This window comes from Ictalurus furcatus, chromosome 8 (genome assembly GCF_023375685.1).
Source record: "Ictalurus furcatus strain D&B chromosome 8, Billie_1.0, whole genome shotgun sequence".
NCBI classification, from domain to species: Eukaryota; Metazoa; Chordata; class Actinopteri; order Siluriformes; family Ictaluridae; genus Ictalurus; species Ictalurus furcatus.
This window is the reverse complement of record NC_071262.1, coordinates 6056961-6073994: the sequence shown is the minus strand read 5'-3', so window position 1 is coordinate 6073994 and position 17034 is coordinate 6056961. Positions and strand designations below refer to the sequence as shown.

At 42.3% G+C, this 17034-nt stretch overlaps 1 protein-coding gene across 2 annotated transcripts in view; it reads left to right on the top strand.

The window, feature by feature from the left end:
• The window catches only part of drp2 (dystrophin related protein 2), a 114338-nt gene that overhangs the window by 67156 nt on the left and 30148 nt on the right, over positions 1-17034 (top strand). For both annotated transcript variants that reach the window (XM_053630414.1, XM_053630413.1), the window contains exons 12-13: positions 4002-4087; positions 16357-16514. In XM_053630414.1, coding sequence (XP_053486389.1) covers positions 4002-4087; positions 16357-16514 — 244 coding nt within the window. The remainder of the gene's footprint in view (positions 1-4001; positions 4088-16356; positions 16515-17034) is intronic.

The following is a 17034-nucleotide window of genomic DNA, read 5'->3' as shown; positions in this document are numbered from 1 at the left end:
ATGCCTTACTGTCTGGATGTTCCAGTAGGAACATAATCAAACCCCAGTTAGTCCAGAATGCAGCTGCTAGAGTCCTAGAAGATACTACCACATCTAGAACCAGAAGATACGACCACATCACCCCAATCTTATCCACACTGTATTGGCTCCCAGTTAAATCTCGCATTGATTATAAAATACTTTTATTAACTTATAAAGCACTAAACAGTCTCGCACCACGGTATATAATCGAACTTTTGGTTTTCTATGATCCACCATGCCTACTTAGATCAAAAGATGCAGGCTATTTGACGGTACCTAGAATAGTGAAGGCTACAGCAGGGGGAAGAGCTTTCGCTTATAGAGCCCCACTGTTATGGAACAGTCTTCCAATTAGTGTTCGGGACTCAGACACAGTCTCAGTATTTAAGTCTAGGCTTAAAACGTATTTGTTTACTCACGCCTACCCTGACTAGTCTCTCTATTATGCTAATTCCCAGTCCTAATAATCTTTTCTCTCCTCTCTCCTTCTGCCGAGCCACATACGATTTTATGGAGATACTAGAGATCCTGATCCTTTCTGATCTCCGGACCTGCCTGATCCGTTTCGGATGTCCTACCTCTGGATGGAGCTCTAATCTACTCCAATTCCAGACTGCTGGGACTACGGTTGCTTCTATGGCCATACAGAATTCATATAAGTCAATAATGAACTTTTTCACATTATCTGTTGTTACCCAGATGAGGATGGGTTCCCTTCTGAGTCTGGTTCCTCTCAAGGTTTCTTCCTCTTAAAACATCTTAGGGAGTTTTTCCTTGCCACCGTCGCCACTCAGTGGCTTGCTCAGTTGGGATAAATTCGCACCTTTAATATCTGTATACCGTGTTGATATTTCTGTAAAGCTGCTTTGAGACAATGTCTATTGTAAAAAGCGCTATACAAATAAAATTGAATTGAATTGAATTTGTTGTTTAAAAGGATAAACCAACATGAAGACCAGAGAGCTGTCTCTAGGATACAAACAAGCCATTTTGAAGCTGAGACAAGAGGGAAAATCAATCAGAGGCATTTGCACAAACACTTGGCATAGCCAATACAACAAATTGGAATGTCCAGAAAAAGAAAGAAACCACTGGTGTATTGAGCAACAGACATAGAAAAAAAACAACAGCAGCTAATGACAAACACTGTGAGAGCTGTGAAGAAAACCCCCAAAATAACAGTCAGTTACATCACCAACAACCTGGGGTGAAGGTATCACAATCCACCATTCGAAGAAAACTTCATTAGCAGAAATATAGAGGCCATACCACAAGATGCAAATCACTCATCAGCAGTAAGAATCAGAAAGCCAGATTGGAATTCACAAAGTAATACAGAGTTGAACCACAAAAGTTCTGGAACCAAGTTTAACCTCTACCAGAGTGATGGAAAGGCCAGAGTGTGGAGAAAGAAATTATCTGCTCATGATCCAAAATTTGCTCATTTGTGAAACATAATGGACCATAGTGTCAAAGCTTGCGCTTGCATGGCTGCTTCTGGAACAGGCTCACTAATCTTTATTCATGATGTAACTCATGATGGTAGCAGCAGAATGAATTCATAAGTTTACAGGAACATTTTGTCTGCCAATTTACAGAGAAATGCATTCACATTAATCAGGAGGAACTTTATTATGCAGAAAGACAATGATCCAAAACACACTGCCAACTCAAGAAAGGACTTTATCAAAGGGGAAAAGTGGAAGGTTTTAGACTGGTCAAGTCAATGACCTTAACCCAACTGAGCATGCATTTTACCTTCTGAAGAGAAAACTGAATGGTGAAACCCCATGAAACAAACAACATCTGAAAGAGGCTGTGATAAATGCATCAAAAAAGAGGAACCCAACAATTTGGTGATGCCACTGAGTCACAGGCTTGATGTAGTTATTGCAAGCAAGGGATACGCACCCAAATATTAGGTATTATTTATATAACCTGTTTCTAACTCTAGCTCAGTGGTTAGGACCATGGACTTCTGCTCAGAAGGTTGTGAGTTCAAATACCAGCACCTCCAAGCTGACACTGCTGGGCCCTTAAGCATGGCCCTCAACTGCTCAGTTGTATTGGCATTTGCCAAAAATGTAAATGTATATTTTATGATGATAAAAACCACTTGACTTAACTTTTATTTTTAGAGTCCAAGCACTGGAGGTGCAAGGGCACCTATTGTAATTGTTAGTATTCTTCTTCTTATTATGGGCCAAGCATTGCAGGTGTGTATGCACCTATTGTTTTCATCAACTTTCTTCTTCTTCTGCTTCTCTTCTGCTTCTACTTTTTTTTCCACACTGGAGTCTATTGCAGCCCATCGAACTGTACATAGGAAAGTTATGAAATTTGGCACGCAGATAGGGGCCAATTTGAAATGTTGCTATATCAAATTTGAAGTTGTTATCTCAAACACTCTAGCACCACCAACAGATCAAAATTGCACTCATGTTTATGCCAATAACTTTTGAACCATATGGGCTAAAAACAAAAAATTCCTAGACTATTCATCTGATTTTCACAAAAATCCAAGCAGATCATTTTCAGTCCATACCAGAAAGTTACGAATTTCATATTGATAGATCAAGCTGAACTGTTGGTCATTATCTGATGCTTGCTTAACTCCTTACTTTTCCTCTGTGGTGCTTGGCCCCATAATTTCTGCTTGCAGCTATATTTTTGTTGTTAATTATTAATAAATGCAATTTATCCTTAAGCATACAGTTCTATAATGTGGATATTATAGTTTCAAACCTATCACAACTTGGTCCTTTAAACAGCATGTGCATTACAAATATACACATTATGTGAAATCACTAACATTTGTCTGTACTACAGCATAAATATTACTACTCTAATCACTTTAACTGGTTACACATAATGAACAAATTCCCTATGGACTGCATAATATTTATATAAACATGGGTCCCACCATCTTAATCTCATGTAAATATGACCATCAGTAAAGTAATAGTACCACAGAATTTACACAAGGATACAAATAAACAGAAGAGCCCACAGTATTGTGTGTATAGACCTATAGAACTATCACCTAAATAAAATAGATTTAAATGAATCAACTAACTACTGCATAACCCTAGGGACATTTTAATAATACTAGAAATAATCATTACCTAGGAGCTTACTGTACAATGCACTAAAATGAATTAAAATTCCTCATAAATGCACACACTCAAAAATATTTGCTACAGTCTTTGCTATACACTGCAATAAATCTGCTTGTCACATAATGGAGGTTAAGATGGATGCAAGTGCAGAAAGAGCTTTATTAGACATAGGCAGGCAAATCCAAATCAAAAGGCAAAGGCGTCGTAATAAACAGACAAATGATCAGGCAAACGGCAAATAGGATTAACCAGGCTGACATGAATCAATAAACAAGGACGAGAATAGGATCAAAACCATGAAACAAAAGAACGAGGATCAAAGGATTGGTACGTTGCGGAAGGCAAACGATACTTCGCCATGAACAATGAGACACGAGGGGTTTTAATACTAAATGTAATCAAGGTTGAAACACAAAACAGCTGAGTACAGTGATGACAAATAAGGGAAACAACCAATAACAATACAGGGGTGGAAACAGGAAATAAACCATAACAAAACACTTGTCAAAAGTAAACAATCGTCACTGAAAAACCTGGAAGTGCACGGTCGCACTTTCAATTCAATTCAATTCAATTTTATTTGTATAGCGCTTTTTACAATAGACATTGTCTCAAAGCAGCTTTACAGAAATGCACTTCAAGCTCGCGCTTCAGCTTTCAGAGCATGCTGTGAGCTCCAGCGTTTTGCCCAAGGGGAAATTGTAACACTGCTATACTGTGTGCTACTCATCCTTCACTACTCAGCAAAGAGGTTCTGTTTTCATCTGCATTCAGAATGGTTCAACAGCATACACTCTTTCATAGACTATGAACAATCACACACTTGATGAAAAATTATCTTTTGCTCTGTCTCCCCTCCAGTGGTCGGAATGGAAAGATGCGGGTACTCTCCATCAAGATGGGCATAGTTAGCTTGTGCAATGCAGACATCAAGGAGAAATACAGATGTGAGTAGGAATCTCGCTATCTCCCTCTCAAACAAAGTTTGTCCCTTGAAACATATGGTAGTGTAATAAATGCATAACTCTAACCCTGACCTCAGTATCCAATGGGAATGACCTCTACAGAATCCAGTGGGAATGTTTTCTTCTTAACAAAGGTGGGTTTTTGTGTAAAACAAAAAAACAAAAAAAATGTGTTTCCCAATGGGAACATGCAAATTTTTTCTTTCAGAATGGCAACATTATATATCTACAAAAAGACTATGCGCTTACACCCGCTTAGCTTAATGGGAGGAACAGATCAATAACAAAAAGATTTTTACACAAAGAACAGTCTTAAATTTCAGATCTTGGGCTGCTTTTTTCCAGGTGCTTCATTTACCCTTTTTCTATTTGCACATATGATGCAATACAGTATATACAGCATATAGAGTAGAAAACAGGTAACAAGAGGCCAGTGTTTAAAGTTTACAGTTTAAAGCAAATCTTATTAATGTGACATGGTAAATAAGAACATGAATTGCAAGCCATTTAGACAGTCTGGTAGTGAGACTCATATGGTGGGAATAGAGTTTGTCTGAGCAGGTCAGTGGCAGGTATTCTTACTGTCACGGTTATACATAAGGTGTGTCCAAATCAGCTATTTTATGTCCCAAAAAGCTCAGAAGACCAAAAAATGTTAGAAGAATTCTACCCCTGATGAAGAAAAAGCCAACACAACAGTGATGATCAAAAACATGCTCCAGGAGGTAGGAATATCTGTTTCAATGACAACAGTCAAGAGAAAACTTAGAGTAAATACAGGTGGTTACGATTGTAAACCATTTGTAAGCCTCAAAAACCATATTAGAGTTTGCCAACAACATAAATGTCCTATGGACCGACGGGACACAAAGATCAACTTGTACCAGAATGATGGGAAGAGAAGAGTATGGAGAAGGGAAGGAACTGCTGATGGTTTGAAGCATACCACCTCATCTTATGGTGCTGGCATGTATGGCTGCCAATGGAACTGGTTCCTTTGTACTTATTGATGATGTGAATGCTGACAAAAATAGCTCAGATTTAGCCAAATGCTTCAAAACTCTTGGGATGATGGTTAACATTGCAGTTGGACAATGACCTGAAGCATACTTCAAAAGCAACCCAATACTTTTTAAGGCATAGAAATGTAATGTTCTGCAATGGCAATTTCACTTGCTGAAAGGAAAACAAACAAAAAAAAAAAACCCAAGAATAAGCGGGAACTGAAGACAGCTGCAGTAAAGGCCTGGCAGAGCATCACCAGAAACCTAGCATCTGCTGATGTCCATGGGTTCCAGACCTCAGGCAGCCATTGATTGCAAATGGACACTATACTGTAAAAACAGCATTGTCTTTCGGATTAGAAATTAATCCGAGTTCCTGACTCTCTGTGGTCATTAAAAATCCCAGGACACTTCTCGTAAAGAGTAGGGGTATAACCCCGGTGTCCTAGCGAAATTTCCCCATTGACCCTTAGCTATCATGGTCCCCTAATAATCTCCATCCCTGATTTGTCTACGTTACACTCCTCTCTTGTCCACCAATAGCTGGTGTGTGGTGGGCGTTCTAGCGCACTATGGCCGCCGTCGCATCATCCAGGTGGATGCTACACACTGGTGGTGGTTGAGGAGAGTTTCCCCCATACACTGTAAAGTGCTTTAAGTGCCTAGTAAAAAGCTATATAAATCTAAGGAATTGTTGTTATTATTATTATTATTATTATTATTATTATTATTATTTGCAGCCAAGTATTATAAATGACAGTTTATGGCATTTAGCTTGTTTAACAATTATAAAAGTGGGAGGGGGGCATATAAAAAGTGCTGTGATTCCTACACCATTCACAAAATTTGGAGATATATGCCCTCAAATTTGAGCTGAAAGTATGCAATTTAAGCTCATATTCATTATTTAATTCCCCAATGTTTACAGTCCCCTCTTAAAGTATTTGAACAGCAAGGCCCATTCTCTTGTTTTTCTATACCCTGAAGACATTTGGGCTTCAGCTCAAATGATGCATATGAGATGATAGATCAGAATGTCTGCTTACATTTCTTAATATATCGATGTGTTATACAGCTTAGAATGTGGCACCTTTTGTTTGAACCCACCCATTTTTCAAGTGATTCAAGTCTTTCTTGTTGCCCAGGTGAGCCCTGTTAGATTAATTGTTTAAAAAATAATAGCTTAATAGCTCTGAATCTTAACTCTTGGTTTGATCCTGTCACTGATTTCACCTCACACTGAACTGCCTGAAGTGCGACAGCATGCATAAACTGCCCGAAGTGCGACAGCACGCACTTCCGGGTTGAACATGTTTTGTTCACATTTCCATGTGTTTTGTTTTGGTTTATGTTCTGTCTCCACCCTTGTCATGTGATTGTTTCTCATGTGTCATCATTGTCTCAGCTGTTCCATGTTTCCCTGTTGATTAGTTTGTCAATTTATACCCTTTTGTTTCTGTATTACTTTGTGAAGGCCAGAGCTGTACCAAGCCTTTTGATCTTTGTTCATGCTTCATGGTTTTGATCCTGCTTTCATCATTGTTTTTGTGCTTCTCGTTTATGCCTAGTTTTGCCTGTTTGTAGATTGCCTAACCCACAACTTTTTCTGGATTTTGATTTTGCACAAGCATTAGGCATAGCCAATACAACGTTTTGGAATGTCCTGAAAAAGAAAGAAACCACTAGTGCACTAAGAACTAGACATTGAATAGGTCAGAAAAGGAACACAGCAGCAGTTGATGACAGAAACATTGTGAGAGCTGTGAAGAGCAACCCCAAAACAACAGTCAGTGACATCACCAACAACCACCACAGGGCAGGGGTGAAGGTATCACAATCCCCCTTTTGAAGAAGACTTCAAAAGCAGAACTAAAGAGGTCATACCGCAAGATGCAAACCACTCATCAGTGGTAAGAATCAGAATATCAGATTGGAATTCACAGAGAAATACAGAGATGAGCCACATTTCTGGAAAGAAAGGATCTGCTCATGATCCAAAACACACAAACTCAACATACAAGTTCATTGGTCAAGCAGTGCGGTAGTGTCATGGGTTGGGCATGCATGACTGCTTCTGGAATGGGCTCACTAATCTTTGTTGATGATCTAACTCATGATGGTAACAGAAGAATTAATTGAGAAGTCTACAGAAACATTCTGTCTGCCAATTTACAGAGGAATGCATCCACCCTAATTGGGAGGATCTTCATCGTGCAGCAAGACAATGACCCAAAACACACTGCCAACTAAACAAAGGACTTCATAAGGGGGGGAGAAAAGTGGAAGGTTTTAGACTGGCCAAGTCAACCACCAGAACTTAACCCATTTGAGCATGCATTTCACCTCCTGAAGAAGAGAGTGAAGGGAGAAAGCTCCCAAAACAAACATCTGAAAGAAGCTGGGTAAACCCTGGAAAAGCATCAAAATGAATGCAACAGTTTGGTGATGTCAGTGGGTTGTGGGCTTGATGCAGTTATTGCAAGCCAGGTATATGCAACCAAATAGTATGTGCTATTTACTTTCATTTATTTTAGTACTAAATTTTAATTTGTTTACACATCTACACTCACCGTCCACTTTCATAGGGACACATATTATTCATCATTCAATCATGTGGCAGCACCACAATGCATAAATCATGCAGATACAGGTCAAGAGCCTCAGTTAATGTTCACAACAAATCAGAATGGGGGGAAAATGTGTTCCCTTTCAAAGGGAACTCGATGTTGCGTTTAGCATAACAGTATGGGGAGCGCCCTTGCGCACGTGACCGGTATTTGAATCTTGTGTAAAATCATGCCTTTATTTATAGGCCTGCCATGATCAGGTGACGTGGCAGTTAAGCGCGTCATGTGATATAAATTTGGTACCTGTGAACCGTGCCGTCAGCCTTATTATCTTCAGCGAGAGTGCATGTCGGTTGTTTGTGTAAAGAAACAAAAGACGCTTCATTTCCTCTCTATCTTTTCTAAAAATCTCAGAACTTTTCTTTCCCTTTAAAAAAAAGAGAATAAAAAAAAGGAATGAGCGAGAGAGAAAAATATGAGTGAGAGAATTCAGGAAGTGTGTTACGGCTTGCCCCGTTTCATCACGGGGAGTAATGCACACTTTGTGTGTGAAGTGTTTAGGGGTTGGAGCATGCAATAGCAGCCTCAAGAGGCTGCGCATTGTAATGCCTACATCAGGCAGCTCCGCTCGTGACTCGCTCTCTTCTCGGAAGCTGAAGCGAGTTGGGTTTCAGAGCCTTGCAGATCTGGGCCTCTGCTGAGGCAGCTAGCTGTCTCAGGTCCGGGGGATCTCTTATGGATCCAGAAGAGGAGCCGGAGACAAGCGCTGCTCTATCACTTGCTCTGTCTTCTGGGTCCGGCTCTCTGCTGGATTTTGAAGCTTGCGTGGTGACTCCTCCTTCCGCTATGGAAAGCCAAAAGGGAGGGAAAAAAAACAACGAAAAAAAAAAACCACACACACACAAAAATAGTAGTAATAATTCCTCTCTGTCTCTGAGGAGCCAGAATGGCGTACTAAAAACTGAGAGCAGCATATAAAGAGCTGCTTGAAGTGATTACTAAGGCTGGATAAGCTTTTTTCTCCCCTTGTGAAAGTAAATCCCTCACACTGCAGAAAACTCTCCTTTCTTCCAGAAGTGCATGACAAAATATCAGGCTTCTGGGGGAAAACCATGCATAAGCCGTATTTATAACCCCATGACGTTGGATTATTCGGCCATTGTGGGGAATGAATGGCATGGCTATTTAGCTATGCTGAAGATGGAGGAGGCACTTGCGAGCTACCTCTCTCCATCGACGGCAGGCAATTTAGGGGGGCTGGCTTTGCCATCCAAGCCACCGTGTAAGGCCACCGTGCCATTGGTGGGCAAGGCCTATGCAGCAGTAGTCTTGCTTGTGGGTCACTGCAGACAATGACAGCGTTGCAGGCCTACCAAGTAGACCTGCGGAGTGAGCTCGACATATGGCGGCATTCAGCCAGCTCCTTCCCTGTTGTGTCGAGTTCACCCGGGCATCCACGAGGGGAGTCCGGGCCAACACTAGTGCGAGGGAGACACAGAAGGCGAGTATGGTAGCCCGTCAACCCCTGCAGACAGCCAGGGGAACCGGGCGGCCACAGTCGCGGCCTGCTACTAGGCCTAATATGAGATTGGTCAAAAAGGCCAAGCAGATAAAAGAAGAGCAGTCCTGAGGGGCCGTGGAGGGAAGTATCAGGGGACATGAGGTTGTTAGGGCAGTTAGCCCCTAGTGCTACTGTAGGACCTCCTGTAGCCAAGGCTGTCCCAGGTTTTCAATGTTCTCTGGTCAGCGAGCTGTCACAGGGCAACAAAAATCTGATGCTTTCCCTCCAATAGAATGTGGAATAGTTAACGTCACTAAAAGACCGTCTGTCAGCGTGGAAACTGCTGCCAAATGTGTCTCCATGGATTCTGTCTACCATAGAAAAGGGTTGCCAAGTCCAGTTTAGAGCTCGACCCCCCGGTTCAGAGGTGTGCTCACCACAGTAGTCAACACAGACCAGAGCCTGACGTTAATGCAGGAAGTAAGATCCCTCTTGGACAAAGGGGCCTTAGAACATGTATCCTGTTCCCGGAGGGAGGGAGGGAGGTTTTTACAGCCATTAATTCCTGGTCCGCAAAAAATAGAGAAGTGTGCAGCCAATTTTAGATCTGCGTCATCTGAACTGTACTCTTCGGACATACAGGTTCAAGATGCTGACACCCAAACTTATCGTTCCAGAGATTCAGTTTGAGGACTGGTTTGAGACGATAGATCTAAAAGGTGCATATTTCCACATAGCCAAGATCAGGTTCTTCCCTTCGAGCTAGCTTTATCCCCTCGCACATTCACATAGTGCATGGATGTCATTCTGGCTCCATTGTGACTCCAGGGCATCCGTGTACTAAACTACCTGGACGACTGGTTAATTTTAGCATGATCCAGGGAACTGGCGGTTCCACATCGAGATGTTGTTCTCACCCACATGAAGAGCTTGGGGCTCAGGTTGAACCTCAGAAAAGTATGCTTTCTCCAGAGGAGTGGACAACTTTTCTAGGATTAGAAATTATAAGGATTCTACTACAATGAGGGCGTTTCTGTACCCAACATGCACAGGGTCAAATCCATCAACATTGAGCAAGATAAAGCTGGATCTTGGCATCCTCTCCAGTCTCTATGGAGCTTATGGGCAGCCAAAATCATACAATTGGGTCTGTTGCACAGGAGACCATTTCAGTGGTGGCTGAGAAGTTGGGGGTTTCATCCAAGGATGAAACCTCTGAGAGTAATCAGTGTCACGTGGCGATGCCTATGTGCTCTGAGAATTTGAGTGTCTCCAGTTTCTAGCCTTGGGTTACCCAGTAGGGGTGTCTTCTTAGTGCAAGGCGGTAATGACAGACACCTCCCTCATGGGCTGGAGCGCGGTCTTAGACAGCTGTCCAGCTCACGGTCTCCGGAGTGGCCCTCATCTGGAGTGACATATAAATTGCCTAGAATTGTGGGCCATATTTCTAGCACTGAAATTCCTTCTTCCTCAATTGAGAGGTCACCATGTGTTTACAGACAATACAGTGGTGGTCTCATATATTGACCACCAGGGAGGATTATGTCCGCGCCCCCTGTTCAGGCAGGCGCAACTAATTCTTCTCTGGGCAGAGGGAAAGTTTTGTCAGTGAGTACAATGTACATTCTGGGCAACTGGAATGTGGGGGCAGACATCCTGTTAAGGCAGGGGCTGAGGCCCAGGGATAGGTGGCTCCATCCAAAAGTGATGGAGTCCATATGGCGGAGGTTTGGCCAAGCGGGACTGCATGTGTTCGCCTCAGAGGAGACAACACACTGTGGTTTGCCCTCACTCCTCCCGCACAATTAGGGCTGGACACCATGGTGCACATGCTTTTCCCTGATCGCTCTGCTCCCACAAGTTCTAGTGAGAGTTCGCCAAGATAGTCTATGTCTGCTGCTAGTAGCACCTTATTGGCCAGCTCGAATATGGTTCTCAGAGATAATATCCCTGCTAGATGGCACTCCTTGGGAGATTCCCATCCACAGGGATCCACTGTAGACCCAGTGAACTGCACAATAACTACAGTCCTGGAGTTCTTACAAGAATGTTTCTCAGTGGGGTGGGCTCCTTCTACAATCAGGGTTCCCGTGGCTGCCATTTTGGCCAGCCACGCCCCTGTTGATGGAGCCTCTGTGGGGCAACATCCTCTAACTTCAAGGTTTATGTGTGGTGTCAGGCGGCTGAGGCCCTTTTGCAGACCGCGCATACCTTCCTGGGACCTTTCTGTGGTCCTGGAAGGTATGCGCGGCCTGCAAAAGGGCCTCAGCCAAAAGGGCCTCAATCTCCCAAGGAGTGCCATAACCTGGGACCTTTCTGTGGTCCTGGAAGGTCTGTCAAGGGCCCCATTTGAGCCCTTAGAGACAGCCTCTGAGAAGCTTCTGACTCTAAAGGTAGCTCTTCTGCTGGCCCTGACATTTCTCAAGCGAGTAGGCGATCTACAGGCTCTCTCTGTTGCCCCTTCCTGCCTTGACTTTGCCCCTTTATTAACCAAGGCCTTCCTATATCCTAGGCCGGATTATATTCCTAAGGTGCCTACATCGGCTGCCCACCCTGTGGTGTTGCAGGCTTTCTGCCCTCCTCCGTTCCTCATACCAGAACAAGAGAGGATGCACCTGCTGTGTCCAGTAAGAGCTCTCTGTACTTACGTCCACCGCTTCGGCCAGTGGCGTAAGTCGGAGCAGCTGCTGGTCTGCTCTGTGGTTCACAGGTGCCATATTTATATCACACAACGCGCTTAATTGCCATGTCACCCGATCATGGCAGGCTTATAAATAGAGGCATGATTTTACACAAGCTTCAGATACTGGTCGCGCGTGCAAGAGCGCTCCCCATACTGTTATGCTAAATGCAACGTCTCGTTCCCTTCTCAGGGAACAGGGTTACATGCATAACCCAGACGATTTCTATGTCTTTAACCGTGGCATGGTTGTTGGTACCAGAATGGCTGGTTTGACTATTTCAGAAACTGCTGATCTCCTGGGATTTTGACACACAATAGTCTCTAGAGTTTACACAGAAAGGCCAAAAAACATTGAGTGAGCAACAGCTCTGTGGGGAAATATGCCTTGTTGATAAGAGAGGTCAGAAGAAAATGGGATTCTACATTGGGTTCCACTTCTGTAAGCCAAGAACAAGAATTGGAGGGTATCATGACACAAACTGGACAGTTGAAGACCAGGTGATGTTTTTCTAATCTTCAACTGGCCAGTTTCTGTGTCTGAAAAAATTGTGGGATGCAGAATCTCAAAGGAAAGTTTATAGCATCTTGTTGAATCTATGCCACAAAGAATTGCGGCTGTTTTGAGAGCCAAAGGAGGCCCTACCCAGGATTCGTATAGTGTTTCTAATAAGGTGCTCAGTGAGAGTATGTATTATATACATTTACAATTACCCTTCACTGGAACTAAGAGGCCCAAACCTGTTCCAGCATGATAATTCCACTGGGCACAATGCAACGTCCATGAAGACATGGTTTTCAACCCCACTGAATGCCTTTGGGATGAATGGGAATGCCGACTGCACCCAAGGCCTCCTCACCTGACATAAGTACCTGACCTCACTGATGCTGTTTTGGCTGAATGAGCAAATTGCACTCCTAGCAATTGGTAATTAAAGTGACACCAGCACTTGAAATTTAGCAAAAGTTTTTGTCTTTAGATTATAGGTTCTTGCAGGGCATCAGGATTTTTTTGTCTTCTGTCTGCATGATTTGTCTCTAACTTGTAAGGATATCTGCTTAATGACAGAGTTTAAATAAATGATGGTTGGACAAGGCATTGATATCGCCTCTAAAGGCCTAAGCAATAAAATTTATTGAGATGCTCATCAGCTGCTGTAGCTTTCACATTTTAGGTGCTGTAGGCAGTTTGTTTGAACAGGTCATAACACATCTGCTGCCATTAATGACAGTATATTTGTGCATGTGGGTGGTTTCTGGAGCTATTTATAGGAATAGTGTTGAGCAGCAAAGTGATACAAAATAGCACAATGCAGAATGTTTATACAAACAACCTTGGGACACAAATCTCCCTATCAAGCTGACATTAAAAGCTTCACTAGCGTATTTGAGACTGTCTTCTGTTCATGCATGAGCTATACCTGGAAGACAATAAGCCAACTGTTAGAGTAGGCTGAAGTGTACTGGGAGATCTAGAAAGATGTTATAGATGATTGTATGCCTATTAATAAAACCCTGCCATCTGGTATCTAAGTAGACCTTGAGAAAATATGTTCATGGAAACACTAACACGCACACAGACTCAGAAAGTGAATTACAGTGGTGGTTGAAAGTTTCTGAATTTTGAAGAAATTTGAAGTATGTTCTATATATCTGCATAAATATGACCTAGATAAATATGATCAGATTTTTACATCTTAAATTAGACAAAGAGAACCCAATTAAACAAATGAGACAAAAATATTAAACTTGGTCATGTATTTATTGAGGAAATTATCCAATATTTCTTATCTATGAGTGCCAAAAGTATATAAAACTCTAGGATTAGCAGTTAATTTTAAGTAAAGTCAGGTGTTTTCAATCAATGGATGAGCACTCTGTTTTATTTAAAGAACAGGGATCTATCAAAGTCTGATCTTCACAACACATGTTTGTGGAAGTATATCATGGCATGAACAAAGAAGATTTCTGAGGACCTCAGAAGAATTGTTGTTGATTCTCATCAGGCTGTAACAGATTACAAAACCATCTCTAAAGAGTTTGGACTCCACCAATCCACAGTCAGACAGATTGTGTCGCGGTCACAAAGTAACCCAGTCAAGGTCACAAAGGAACCCAGGGTAACTTCTAAGCAACCAAAGGCCTCCCTCACATTAGCTAGTGTTAATGTTCATGAATCCACCATCAGGAGAACAATGTTGCACATGGCAGGGTTACAAGGAGAAAGCCACTGCTCTCCAAAAAGAACATTGCTGCCCCTCTGCAGTTTGCTAAAGATCATGTGGACAAGCCAGAAGGCTATTGGGAAAATGTTTTGTGGACGGATGAGACCGTAATAGAACTTTTTGGTTTAAATGAAAAGCATTTGTCTGGAGAAAAGAAAACACCACATTACAGCATAAAAACCTTATCACATCTGTAAGATATGGTGATGGTAGTATCATAGTTTGGGCTTATTTTGCTGCATCTGGGCTGGGATGACTTGCCACCATTGATGGAACAATGAATATTGAATTATACCAGCAAATTCTAAAGGAAAATATCAGGACATCTGTTCATGAACTGAACCTCAAGAAAACGTGGGTCATGCAGCAAGACAACGACCCTAAGCACACAAGTCGTTCTACCGAAGAATGGCATCTGATGATGTTTTCAGTTATATTCATGCCAAAATATAAAAAATTCTAAAGGCTTCACAAACTTTCAAGCACCACTGTAACTGTCTAACCTGATCTCCCTATCACATTTGTAATAATTTAATGTTACACAGTTATATGTTAATGTTTAAAATGTTATACAGTATCTCACAAAAGTGAGTACACCCCTCACATTTTTATAAATATTTGATTATATCTTTTCATGTGACAACACTGAATAAATGACACTTTGCTACAATGTAAAGTAGTGAGTGTATAGCTTGTATAACAGTGTAACTTTGTTGTCCCCTCAAAATAACTCAACACACAGCCATTAATGTCTAAACCGCTGGCAACAAAAGTGAGTACACTCCTAAGTGAAAATGTCCAAATTGGGCCCAAAGTCTCAATATTCTGTGTGGCCACCATTATTTTCCAGCACTGCCTTAACCCTCTTGGGCATGCAGTTCACCAGAGCTTCACAGGTTGCCTCTGGAGTCCTCTTCCACTCCTCCATGATGACATCATGGAGCTGGTGGATGTTAGAGACCTTGTGCTCCTCCACCTTCCATTTGAGGATGCCCCACAGATGCTCAATAGGATTTAGGTCTGGAGACATGCTTGGCCAGTCCATCTTCACCCTCAGCTTCTTTAGCAAGGCAGTGGTCGTATTGGAGGTGTGTTTGGGGTCGTTATCATGCTGGAATACTGCCCTGCGGCCCAGTCACCGAAGGGAGGGGATCATGTTCTGCTTCAGTATGTCACAGTACATGTTGGCATTCATGGTTCCCTCAATGAACTGTAGCTCCCTAGTGCCGGCAGCACTCATGCAGCCCCAGACCATGACACTCCCACCACCATGCTTGACTGTAGGCAAGACACACTTGTCTTTGTACTCCTCACCTGGTTGCCGCCACACACGCTTGACACCATCTGAACCAAATAAGTTTATCTTGGTCTCATCAGACCACAGGACATGGTTCCAGTAATCCATATCCTTAGTCTGCTTGTCTTCAGCAAACTGTTTTCGGGCTTTCTTGTGCATCATCTTTAGAAGAGGTTTCCTTCTGGGACGACAGCCATGCAGACCAATTTGATACAGTGTGCAGCGTATGGTCTGAGCACTGACAGTCTGGCCCCCCACCCCTTCAACCTCTGCAGCAATGCTGGCAGCACACATACGTCTATTTCCCAAAGACAACCTCTGGATATGACACTGAGCACGTGCACTCAACTTCTTTCGTCGACCATGGCGAGGCCTGTTCTGAGTGGAACCTCTCCTGTTAAACCGCTGTATGGTCTTGGCCACCGTGCTGCAGCTCAGTGTCAGGGTCTTGGCGCTCTTCTTATAGCCTAGGCCATCTTTATGTAGAGCAACAATTCTTTTTTTTCAGATCCTCAGAGAGTTCTTTGCCATGAGGTGCCACATTGAACTTCCAGTGACCAGTATGAGGGAGTGTGAGAGCGATGACACCAAATTTAACACACCTGCTCCCCATTCACACCTGAGACCTTGTAACACTAAGAAGTCACATGACACCACAGAGGGAAAATGACTAATTGCGCCCAATTTGGACATTTTCACTTAGGGGTGTACTTACTTTTGTTGCCAGCGGTTTAGACATTAATGGCTGTGTGTTGAGTTATTTTGAGGGGACAGCAAATTTACATTGTTATACAAGCTGTACACTCACTACTTTACATTGTAGCAAAGTGTCATTTCTTCAGTGTTGTCACATGAAAAGATATAATCAAATATTTACAAAAATGTGAGGGGTGTACTCACTTTTGTGAGATACTGTATATTGTTCAGATGTAGTATTGCACTTATTATTGATAATCCATACCTCCTTGGTTTTTTAGACCTGTTTAGACAGGCATGTGAGTCAAATGGCCTGATGGATCAGAAGCACCTTAGCCTCCTTCTTCATGAAGCCGTCCAGATCCCTCGGCAGCTTGGTGAGGTGGCAGCCTTTGGGGGAAGTAATGTGGAGCCCAGTGTCCATAGCTGTTTCCGCATGGTGAGTCTCAAGCAGCATCTTAAAAAGATGATACTTTACACACTGCCAGATATTAGATAAATTCTTTCACTCTATATTATTTACCTCTTTTTTAAGCTCTTTTTTGTCTTCTAGATTGTGATTTGGCTGGTTGGCAGTAGGCATGTGGTGCAGTGGCACTATCTGTATCTATATCGGTTTAGTGCTCTAAATATCCATATCTGTATTTGGATTTAAATGCAGAGTGTATTTATTTGTTTGTTTGTTTGACCGCTACGACACCTGAAACACTGGAGAAAAAAAAAACCTAAAAGAAAAGGAAGAAAAAATGCTGAGGTAGAAACACCTGCACCGTCAGAATTCCTATCCCTCATCAACACTTGAACTAGACATTATTTAATTTTTTGTTTGTTTGTTTTTTGTTTATTTTGTATTTCCTAAATGTAAACAAACTAATAGCCCAGTTTAAACCACCGTGACCCTGACCAGGCATTTATGAATGAAGGAACACTGACTTAGCTGTAGAAGAGCAAGAGAGTAT